General features: G+C 44.6%; 1 protein-coding gene across 1 annotated transcript in view; it reads left to right on the forward strand.

Moving 5' to 3' along the window:
• The window catches only part of PLXNB3 (plexin B3), a 47,952-nt gene that overhangs the window by 9,743 nt on the left and 26,042 nt on the right, over positions 1-12,167 (forward strand). Inside the window, exons 4-12 of the mRNA XM_081844505.1 lie at positions 4,875-5,000; positions 5,767-5,867; positions 5,965-6,097; positions 6,551-6,707; positions 8,670-8,778; positions 9,296-9,407; positions 9,745-9,873; positions 10,685-10,895; positions 11,600-11,772. Coding sequence (XP_081700631.1) covers positions 4,875-5,000; positions 5,767-5,867; positions 5,965-6,097; positions 6,551-6,707; positions 8,670-8,778; positions 9,296-9,407; positions 9,745-9,873; positions 10,685-10,895; positions 11,600-11,772 — 1,251 coding nt within the window. The remainder of the gene's footprint in view (positions 1-4,874; positions 5,001-5,766; positions 5,868-5,964; positions 6,098-6,550; positions 6,708-8,669; positions 8,779-9,295; positions 9,408-9,744; positions 9,874-10,684; positions 10,896-11,599; positions 11,773-12,167) is intronic.

Here is a 12,167-nt window from a genome sequence, read left to right on the forward strand (position 1 = left end):
GCCTGGGTTGGGGAAAAATAAATACATGGAGGGTGGGGAATGGTGGGCTTACTCTGCTCTCCATTTATTTACTTACTTTCCCTCTACCTGCGCGAAGCTGAAATCATGTAAGTGAAAGCAGAGTACAGTGCTTGTTACCTGCACACGATCCGTCACTAATGCGCTGTTCTGCATGTTGTGGAATAGACCCACCAAATATCTCAAGGGACCCTAAGAATGTATCCGGTGTCTTTTTCTGTTGTGAACAACCCTGGGATCTTTGAATGAAGGGTGGTGTACAAATTTACTAAATCTTCTTCTTCTTCTTCTTCTTCTTCTTCTTCTTCTTCTTCTTCTTCTTCTTCTTCTTCATTTCCCCTTCCTTCAAGGATCTCCTGTTTTTTCGTTGCAATGAACCAATGGGGTACAGTTAGCTGAGAGACCATAGTAACAGACCCAAGGTTACCCAGTGAACGTCATAGCTGACAGGGAATTTGAACCCAGGTCTTCCCATCACTCACTACACCGCACTGGCTGTCCAGGGTAGCATGATGTCAGCCAAGACCCTCCCAGACAAGATCTCTCCCACTTGAGGGCAGAAAGAGGTTTCTGGCAGGCAGAGCGTTTGGATGGCTACCCAAGTTTCTCCAAAGTCTGGACTCATGCTTCTTAATAGTGCTACCCTTTGTTTTCTCTCCCTCTGCCCACAACAACCACATTTGTCTATTCTCTTACACTTTCTTGGCTTGATGACTAATCCTCATCTCTCTGTTTTGCCTTTTTTCTGGTTTCATCCTCTCTCTCTCCCCTTCCTTCCCCTTATTCTCAGTTCTGGTGCCCATTCTTCTCCCCACCAGTCATTCCTTCTCATTATCTGTTTTGCCCTTGTTTCTCCTTTTTTACATCCCCCTCTTCACCAGCTTCTGTTTCCTCAATGGATCAATTTGAATGTGGCATTCAGTTTTTTCTTTTTTAAAAAAGCTTGGCTCTTTCTTATCTACTTTCCTTCTCCTTATTTGCCCCTTAATTGTCTTTGCTCTACAGATCTGGGCTACTTGTTTTTACTTCATGCTGGTGTCCTTTTCTCCCTTTTTTTCTGGAACTCCCTGTGCCCCCCTCCTTGCAAGTGTCTGAAAACTGATCTCCCCTGCTGAGCCTTTAATCCAGCCTTGCAAATAAGCCCATAAAAATTACTAGCCTGCCGAGCGGCTGGCAGATGAGGGATGGAGAACTCTGTTCTCTCCAGCAGCTTGCTGCATTTCTAGGCTTGGTGTGCTGGGAAGGGCAGCCCCCTTTACTTCTGTGCTGCGTGCAGAGGAGAGAAGGAGCGCTCCATCCCCTCCTCTGTCAGCCTGCTCACTCAGCTGCATAGCATTCCATGTGCTCATCTGCATACAGTTCCTTGTCACCAGTGCTACCAGCTATTGCTTAAATGCAACCCATCTCTAACCTCTGATCTCTGCCTCTTCTCAGTCTTCTTTGGTGTTCCTTTCTTTATAGTTCTGTTTTTGTGTTTGGTTTGAGATTGTAAGCCCAGGGGCCTGGCTTTGTTCTCTTAACCTTCATTATTCTACAGTGCCTTCTGTCTATAATTATCACCATAAACATTATTGTTTTATGCCAACAGGCCAATGCAATTGTTTAAAATCTATCTTGAGTAGCCAGTCAACGATTGTATTGTATTTTGTATGTTGCTGATGTTTTGTGAGAGAGTAGTATAGAAATCCTTTTATTTAAATAAATAGATTATTCTCCATAAATGAAAGGAGTAGGGCAGGTTTTGCAAAGTAAAGAAATAATAATACAGTAAAGATTTATTCCAGTACCTGACGAATGTTTCTTAGTGCCAAGCTTGGAGGTTATTTTATCTTTTTAGTACAAGAATATGCATAACTCTGCTGTAGCCTCAATCAGGCTTGTGTGGAATCTAACCCAAATCGCCCTTCATTTTGCTAAATTACTCTAAAGTGTCTTAAAATTATTTTATTGCATTTTTATCCCACCTGCCCTCCAAGGAGCTACAGTGGTACCTCGGGTGAAGTACTTAATTAGTTCCGGAGGTCCATTCTTAACCTGAAACTGTTCGTAACTTGAAGCACCACTTTAGCTAATGGGGCCTCCCGCTGCTGCTGTGCCACCGGAGCATGATTTCTGTTCTCATCCTGAAGCAAAGTACTTAACCCAAGGTACTATTTCTGGATTAGCGGAGTCTGTAACCTGAAGTGTATGTAACCCGAGGTACCACTGTATCCCATAACGTCCCTGTGAAGTCAGTTAGGTGGAGAAAGGCTGACCTGAAGGGACACCTTGATCTTCATTGGAAACTGGAGCCCAGAGTCTAACTTTGTAGCCACCACACTGTGCTTAGTTAGCTATCACATAAAGATTAATGTCCCACATGGTATTTATTTTAAAAACCATAATTTTGCTGGGATCTCTTGGTATGTTAGTCTTTAAAATATCAATACTGGATATGACTTGACTTGGGGTGCCTACATTTGTGGCTCTGTAGGCAATCCTGAGCTCTTGCCTGCGTAGTTTTCTACACAATGGCCGTCTTGCGTAACCATGGCCCACATCTCTGCTAATCTGTTTGCCTTCTGCAAAAAACACCCTCTTCGGGTAAGATTACTATCACTTGGAAGCTGAGTGGGAGGAGAAGGTAGTAGTTGACATTCACCATTTTACACCCCAGAAGGACACTTCCTTTAAAGAACTGCATTAACAGGGAGTATCAGTGCTTTCAGAAACTATTGCAACCTCTGTGAAATCAGCCATTACTCCGCAATTGTATCTCTTGCTACACACCTTTTTAGCATTCTTTTGCAATCAAAGGGAAACACCTACCATGCTTAACAACCTGGAAATCTATGGTCAGGAATGTGTGTGGGCACCCAGAGCTGAGTAATAGCCAACATTTGCCTACCAATTCAGCTTCAGCCTGTATTTATGGCCACCATAGGCTTGCCCCCTGTATCTTGCAGTGTCTGTAGATCAGAATCTTGGAAGATTAGCCCTATAACTGGGCAACAGTTAAATCTAAATTTGTCAGATTAACTTCAGCATTGAGGAACCTGTGTTCCTTCAGATTGTTGCTGTACTAATGCAAGTTGCATAATCCCTGATCAAGAGTCACACTGGCTAGGTGATGGGGTTGGATAACAACATCTGGAGTGTGACACAGGCTCCCCATTCCTACACCATAGCAAGGCTGCAGCCAGATGAAAACAGAGAATGTGTGAAGGGCTGTAGCTCCATAGTAAAGCTGAACCCAGGGATTTATGCATAGAAATCACTTGTATGCTTAAGTTCCTGGGTTCAGTCCTTGCTGTCACCAGTTAAAAGGATCCCGGACTGAAGGACTTAGAAAGCCACTCACTTCCAGTGGAAATGAGTTTCCACTCAAAAGATGGATAATAATTGCTGTTTTTGTAGAAATTTGCAAAGAACTAGTGCCTGAATATGCTTTTTCCTCCTCCCTCCTCCTCCCCTTTTCTTTTGTGCAGTGTCTCTTAGATTGTGAGTCAGAGGGCAGGGTCTCTTTTGTTAGCAGTCTTATGTAAACAACTCTGGGAGCCTTTTCAGCTGAAGAGCGAAAAGTGCTTTAAATAAATAAATGACTTTTCCATGGTGTTCCTATCTAGTATTTGTTTAGTGGTCAATCCTATGCAAGTTTACCCAGAAGTAAGTCAACTGTGTTCAATGGGCATTATTCCTAGGTAAGTGTATTTAAGATTACAGCCTTTAAATGTTCTTTTGTTGGTTATTAGATGTTATCCAGCTCCCTCTTTTTCTGTTAAGAGTACTGGATTCTGGGTATCACTTTTACCTTTCTCTTTAAAAGCCTGCAGGCAAAGACAACATGTTTTCTTTCTTCCTTTCTTTCTGGGTGGTGGTGGAGCTTTTTGTCTTTCTCATGCTACCAGAAGGGCTGGTCTTCCCACTAAGCTGGGGAGAGGCAGCTGCCTCGGGCATTAGATGTTGGGGTGCCATTAAAGGGAAGCAAACTTTTATTTAGTTTATAGGTGTTGTTACCATGGGACAGGGCAAGGGAATCAGCTGGATTTTTATTTTGTTCATATCTGCCTACGAGTTCCTTTCTAAGGTGCCCTTCTACCATTTCCCTACGACATCAAAGTTATGTATACACACACACAAACACAGAAGCAGGTACTGGCTGCAAAACGAGCCTTGAAAACAAAGTCAATGAATGCAAAAGAGCTACCTGTGCATAAATAGATTTGCATAAGTAACTTTTTGGATAGGCGTTGGGACATTTTTACCTTAAATGGCTTTTATTTTAAAGGTTTATTGTCCCATTTCCCAAGAGCATCTCAGTCCCAGAGACCAGGATAAAATCTCTTCTTCCAGTTAACCATACTTATCAAAATGCGCTTAACTTGGCATATGGAATCTGGACCAATAGAAGAAAAAAAGCAAAGCCACACAGAACCCAAGGCAGAGCTACGTAGGATAAGCAACATGGTGCTGCCCTTCCCCTCTTCTCCAGCCATAAAAGGGCCAGAGCCTCTACTTGGGGCTTCTGTTTTCAGTGGTAACCCCATGTTGCTTATAACATGCTGCTTTGGGGAACCCCTGGAACTCCCAATTGCCCAATTGCCTAATTAATAGTCGGGGTGGTGGGAGTTTCAGTCCAGCGATACCTGGATGACACCCCAAAGTGTCAACAGGGTTGATCCAAAACAGGATCCTTTTTTACTGACTGTGGTCAGCGGTGGAATTTGAGGAGGAAGAATATGTAAGTACAAGGACCTACATAGGGTGTTAACCTATGTAGACTATTTCCAGAGGTGCTTAGCCTCAGAGGCCTCCTTGTCATGTGCTTCCTAAACAACTTTTTAATAGGCACTGATAGCCCTTACTCATTTGGCTAGGTTTACCTGAATGGCACCGTGGCGGAAGTCTACAGCACCGTTCCCACTGGCCAGCGTTCCCCAGTCAATCCAGACCTGCTACTGGATGGCAGTGGGGCCCACCTGTATGTGATGACAGCTTCCCAGGTGTGTGAGTAGTCATGGGGCACAATCCCCTTCTCCCTTTACTTCTACAGCACTTCTGTTTGTCATCCTCAGTTTGGATGCAGGAAAGTTCTGCATTGTATCTGCTTATGTTGAGTTTTCATAGGACTCCCCATAAGTTCTTTTTATGTTGAAAACTTGCAGCATTGCTGTGCTGCCTTGTGCAAAAAAACTTTGTTATGTGCTCAGAGGTAATCTAAGCCCTGTTACTAGATTATGAGATGGTACAGAGTTTATAACAATCAATCTCCTTTATTGGCAAAGAAAAAGTGCATGGATCAGAGCACAACACAGTTAACGAAACATAGTAGGAGATACTTTAGGATAAAACTGTCCAGACATTGTGAGGTACGAAAATGGCTTTTAGGACCTATGGTGACATACTCTGGTTTCTCTTCAGATCGTATGGTACAAAGTTGAGTGCTACTCTGAAATAAATTTTAACTTAGAATGTATTTCTTTTCCTGTATCATCTTTAGCTTAGTTCATTGGTGTTGTCTGGAGTGGTAGGATAAGACAGTAAGGGTGACCTGTAGTGCCAAACTTCCTGCCCCCTCAAACTCCACTCCTGTTTTAACCATCCTTTTCCTGATCGATACCTTTTCTCTCCCACCCCTTTGCCCTTGGCCTAAAACTATTCCCTTCTGAATATATCTGAAATGCAAAAATGGATGCAAAGTAGCCTAGATTCTACTGATGGTAGTGGTTTTTGAGTATATAGTGTATGACTTGCCTTTTTCCAACCCAGGTCTCCAAGGTCCCAGTCTCTGAATGCCCTCACTTCCAGGACTGTGCCTCCTGCCTGCGCGCCCAAGACCCCTTCTGTGGTTGGTGTGTTCTGCAGAGTAGGTGGGTCTCAGATGAGAACTAGCAGAGTGTGCTTTATTTCAAATTAAAAGACACACCTTCTTTTTCTCTGTCTCTAATATAATTGGCTGATTGGCAGGTGTACCCGGAAGTTGGAGTGTGAGCGCCATGAGATGGCCAATCACTGGCTTTGGAGCTATGGAGCTGAGAGCCAATGTTTGAGAGTGGAACAGATGTCACCAGCCAATCAGAGCCGAGAAGAACAAACAGAGGTGAATGTGGAGGGTCAAAGGTTGAAACCTGGGTTGATTGTGATTTGGATCAGGTGGTTATTCACATGTTACCCTCTTAATAAGCATGTGTGTGGAATGAAGCATCATCGTCACCTAGGTTTTCCTCAAACACACATTGCTTATGGCATGTATATTGACATTGATGCCTGGAAATTCCTTTCCTTGTGCTCATCAAGTTCTGGCAAAGATTGATCCCTAGCTGCTACCACACTCGCCCTGTGCCTGAGAGGGATCACCAAACATTGGCTCACCAAACAGTAATTTACTTAAGATCAGTGATCTGCTTTTATTTTCAAAGCTGCTCATACAGTCCTCCTAAAAAATAACTTAAGGAAAATATAACATTAAGACCATAAAAAATTATACCACAAAAAGTGGCCCAGCCAATTAAGCTACATTCCTATAAAACGATGTGTCTCCTGCTCTGCCCAGGTCTCCATGTTGGTCCCACGTCTCCCTGCACTGGCAGAGGGAGAGCAATACCACTGTGCCTTCGGGAGCCAAGACAGCCAAGCACACCTGCAAGACTCCTGGGTTCGCTGCCTCTCACCTGTTCCCCAGCAGGTGCCACCCACCCAAGAGGGCAAAGGTGAGCCAGGAAAGTATGCCTGACCTCTAACCTTGCAATACAGTGGTACATCTGGTTACGTACTTAATTCGTTCCGGAGGTCCGTTCTTAGTGCGCGATTTCTGTTCTCATCCTGAGGTAAAAGTTCTTAATCTGAGGTACTACTTCCAGGTTAGCGGAGCCTGTAACCCAAAATGTTTGTAGCCCAAGGTGTTTGTAACCCGAGGTACCACTGTATTGTACCCTTTACAGCTATTGTTTCCCCTAGAAGAGGGATGGTTTTTCAGTGGGACAGCATCTTTGGATGAAGGGCAGTATATAAATTTAATGAATAATAATAATACCGTGATACAGATAAGGAGCATGCCCTTGATCAGTGTGGCTATTCTTCCTTTGAAAATAAAACTGACCCAATATGTAGCTTGTCCCTGATTTCTCCAGAACAGCTATCACTAGGGTTGTCAACATTTCAAGCAATCTCTGCTTCTGTGCCTGTAAAACAGCAGCTTGATCTTCAGCAACTAGTAGGTGCCACTTTTTGAAGTCTGTAAATAAACTTACTGAATGTCTGCTGATCAAGTTCCTCTTAAAAACACAGCAGTAGCCCCCACTTGAAAAGTTGGCAATCTGTTTATTGTTTGCTGCTTCCACTTTGGCTTAGTGCTGACAGTCATTAAAGTAGAATTATGAAGTTACATACATTTGTTAAACTGAAAAAGAAATTGCTTGATATCCCTCCTTTTTAAAAACAAAAAGGATCTTCATATGCAAAAAAAAAAAGGGTGTGTGCGCTAAAATATCTTTAAGTAATTAATCTATGTGGACTGACCTTGAGCATGTGCTCTAGGTGTCATAGTAGGATTACTGTGGGGAATTATATCCTGGTGCTATTCTGTTTTCCAGCAGGCAGGGGGGGAGCAGCGCTTTTGCAAAGTATCAAGCCCAACTGTTGATTCTTCTGGCAAGGCCTTAATAAACCTCTGGGAGTTCATGCCCAGAGGCATGTGGAGGCTTTGCTATGAGTGCCATGCTTCAAAGCCAGTCCTGTTCCTTTTGCCAGGGGGTTGTAGGGAGGAAGTGCATCTCCCCTTGTGTGAATGTATTTACAGTGCCCCACATTCTAGGCCAGGTATCCCCAAACTCGGCCCTCCAGCAGTTTTGGGACTACAGTTCCCATTATCCCTGACCACTGCTCCTGTTAGCTAGGGATGATGGGAGTTGTAGTCCCAAAACAGCTGGAGGGCCAGGTTTGGGAATGCCTGTTCTAGGCCATCCATGGACTCCCATGGAGGCTTATAAACCAATCCAATAGGTATTAACTATCCCCCCCCCCAAAAAAAAAGTTTTAGATGCTTAAAACAATCCCAAAAAACCTTTTGGCAAACGTGGGGCTAGTTCTTATGCCTACACCAAGGCCTAGTTCTCACATGAGGTGTCACCTTGTGCCTGGATCCACCACTTCAGGCTACAGGTTGGAGCAAAAGAAGCTCAGGGACAAGTGTGCTAGTCCCTGACATTCTAGTTTTCTCTGTGGAAGGTTTTTTTCCTACGGAATCTCAACTTGCTGACTGAAGTGGTGCAGCCCAGACACAGGTTTGCCACCTTGATAAGAACTCTGACTTGGTCATCTATTATATTTTTATCACTGTAGTGGAAGGCAGTCACATCCACATGTCCTTTTAGTCTTTTTTAGCTTTGGGCATCGTGGCCTCCCTTCAGTTGCCTTTGCCTATTCTCAAAACTATAAAGCCATCTGAGAAAATGCCTGTCTGTTACCCAACAACCGTTAAATGCTTCTGGCCTAGACCAAGAGATAATCTCTGAAGGGTCTTCACCAGAAATGCCTAAATGGTGGGAAAAGTCAAGAGGCCATTGGTGCGCATGCATGCTGATGCTGTTCAGAGGGTGCGTGGAGGTAGCCATTCATCTTGCATTATGTGTCAGTGCAAGGAAAGTTTCTTACTGTGCTTTTCCCCTCCTCAGATCATGTGACTGTGGCGTTGGCCTTGATGTTCCAGGACGTAGTGGTGGCGTCTGTGGGATTTTCCTTCTATGACTGTAATGCTGTGAGCCAACTTGCTGATGCCACCCCGTGAGCGAATGTTGAGTGGGGATGAGGGCATTTTGGGGGGAGGGGGCTGCAGGCTGGATATTGAGAAGCATCTGTAAGATTTTTTGTGAGGGTGGGAGGTTGGAGGGGATATAGTAGAACTTGCCCTAGCTAGCAAGAAGCTTTTATGTTGAAAACAAAACTGTGTTCACTCTTTGTACTAAAAGGTTGAAATTCTGCACTAAGGAAAACTGAATTCTGGAACTTTCCTATGCACATGCATATAATTGCTTGTTTTACATAAATTATTCTGTTTCTGAGCAAGGGCAAAGCAGAGATCTAATGCCCCAGTCTCTGTTGAAAACAGTCTCACTGAATGTCCCCCCTAGCTTTGAAGATCTCACCTGACACTTCGAAGCACATTCTTGCTGCCTTAAGCTAGAATCTTGCTTGTTTGTTAAAAAAAAAAGTATGTTTCACCTCCCTTTCTGAACTTGCTGTCCACATACAGTCCTGGTTAAAGATCCTTTTCCTTTACTCCTCCCCCCTTTCCCCATAGGTGTGGGACATGTGTGGACAGCCCCTGGATGTGTCATTGGTGCCCTTCTAGTCACCGCTGTGTCCCTGGAGGGCCCTGCCCAGATGGAGAGGGGCTTGTGTACAATCAGAAGGTGAGTAACTGTATAGCACAGGGGTCAGCAACCTTTTTCAGCCATGGTGGAGCGGACTATATTTTTTTGGGTGGAAATGAACGAATTCCTATGCCCCACAAATAACCCAGAGATGCATTTTAAATAAAAGGGCACATCCAACTCATGAAAAAACACACTGATTCCTGGGCCGTCTGTGGGCCAGATTGAGAAGGCGATTGGGCTGCATCTGGCCTCCGGGCCTTAGGTTGCCTATCCCTGGTATAGCAGGTCCCTCCTTACTTTCCAGAATAAATTATGTTGGTGGGGGGAAGAATGGGAGAAATGTTTCTGCATCTAAGCCCTCTGTGTCTCCTAGTTAATTTCTGAAGAGCCCCGTGGTGCAGCTGCCTGCCCCAGTGTGGGGGACATTGGTGAGACCCACCTGATTCCTGTTGGTGTAAAAATGCCACTGAACCTGATAGCCTGGAATCTGCACTTGTTAACGGTAAGTGACAAGATTAAAAGTCCTAGAAGTTACTGGTGTGTCTGTGTGTGAAAGGAAATAGGGCTTGACAAGACCTCTTGGGACACAAGGGGCTCTTCATTTCAAAGTTAAAATGCACTTGAGTCTGCCACGTCTAAGTACCCAAGGAACATCTCATTTTTGTATGCATGTTCATAACTTTTAAGGGAATCCATACCCCAGGGATGAGGAACTGGTGGCCTTCTAGATGTTGTTCCACTACAATTCCCATCAGCTGCAGCCATCACAGACAATAGTCAGGCATGATGGGAGCTGCAGTCCAGCCACATCTGGAGGCTCACTTGTTCCCCCAGCTCCTCTGCAGAACATTATTCCCAATATTGTGTGGGGAACTGTGGAAGTTTGTACATGTTTCAGATCGGTCTTGCAAATGAGCTAGGAATTTGAAGACATGTGCTTGAGTGCTATTTTAATATTTTAAGCACGGCCTCTCACAGGGTTGTTGTGGGGATTAAATGAGGAGCGGGAGAACCCTGTATGCCACCTTAAGTTCCTTAGAGGGAAAAGGTGGGATATAAATGCAATAAAAAATAAAAGTAGCTGCAGCATCATACATACCAGTTATTTGTATGCAAGTCGTGCCTTTGTTGTCCTCTGAGGGGCTTCAGCTTGCGATGACAGATGTGGTTGGCATTGCCCCTCTGAGTTAGGACTGGCAAACGAAAGGGCAGGGAGAGCAGGACTAAGAGTGAGCAGACTTTGTGGCAGGACTGGGGAAGGAGGGGGCAGGTGTGGCGTGCAGGGCCCTGTCTCACCCTGTCCTCATCCTCAGGCCCCAGTGACACTCTCCTGTGTACTGGAAGTGGAGGGAACCCCGGTTGTGGTTCCAGCATCCCTGGAAGAAGGGGACAGGGGAACATCCCGTCGTGTGCAGTGCCTGCCCCAGGCATATAACTACACACAGCCTGCCCCTGAGCTACATGTCCCTCTCTACATCATGATAGGGGAAGACCGGCGCCTTGACAGCCATGGAGACCTGCATGGTAAGGGATGATGTCTTGTGGAGGTTGGATTTTATATGTGTGTGTGTGTGTATATGTGTGTGTGTGTGTGTGTGTGTGTGTGTGTGTGTGTGTGTGTGTGTATATATATATATATATATATATAGTTGTGGTTATGCCTTTGTGTGTGCCACAATTCTACAAGGAGTGCAGAATGTGGTACTGGGTGCAGGATTCAGTTTCATGAAATCCCCTGTTTTATAAATTTCAAAAGGAAGAATGCAGGCTTCTAACCCTCACAGCTGCAGAAAGATGCTTAAACAATTATGCACAGAGCCTTGAAAGCTTGACCTGGGGATGGTAAGATTTTCAGTGGTTGGAGATGCGCCTTCAGTGCCCTGTGCAACGCTGTGCCCTTCCCCACCATAACAAAACTAGAAGAAATCAGGCAAAATAGTAAACCCCATATAAATGATTATGCAGAATAAGCAAATAAATTGCATAGTTGATGCAGGCTGCGTAATTCAGGTTTTCTTGGTGCAATTTCTTTTTAAAAAACCAGCGCATGGTATACTAAACCCTGGATATGTCCCACCACTACCCTTGAGTTGCTCAAGGCCCTGCAGTCTTGCACTTTCCTGTCTTCCCTGGGTTAAGAATGAACTGTTGCTGGTCTGGAAAAGGCAATATTAACAGTATGACTTGAATCTGATATTCACTACTTACCTTCTTGCCTCCTTCTCCAGTGACTTTGTACAACTGTTCTGCTGGCCGTTCTGACTGCAGCCGCTGCAAGGCTGCTCCCCAGCATTTCCGCTGCATTTGGTGCCAGCTAGGAGAGGTGGCCAGCTGCATCTATGAGGACCTGTGCCCATCCAAAACTGACGTAGCTGCTTGCCCATCACCCGTCATCCACTCGGTGAGAATCAGCACAGTTAGGTCTGCTACTCTGGTTAACTGCTGGTCCATTTCTTGGGAAGTTTTTGTATAGAACTTGAGCTGGGAAGCTAACTAGGACCCACTTCTGCTAACAAAAAACTGAGACCATTTTGTAAATGAGGTTTTTGTTTTTCCACAATCAAGCAGTATATAAAATTTATGAAATAAGCAGTACCAGTGCTTGTCCTGTTCAGATTGCTGATGGTGCTTCTCCACTGAATACTTCTCCATAGGAAAAGTTTTTCTAAATGTAGAAAACTGACATGTCAGGGAGAAGGGTTCTGGTATAGCTTTTATCCTGACATCCAGTTTTCTGTGAGCAAGAGAGTGTGTTCTGTGAATATTCAGATATGTGACCCTTGACCTGCAGTCTGA

Source organism: Podarcis erhardii, assembly GCF_964252035.2.
Source record: "Podarcis erhardii genome assembly, chromosome: 17".
Lineage (NCBI taxonomy): Eukaryota > Metazoa > Chordata > Lepidosauria > Squamata > Lacertidae > Podarcis > Podarcis erhardii.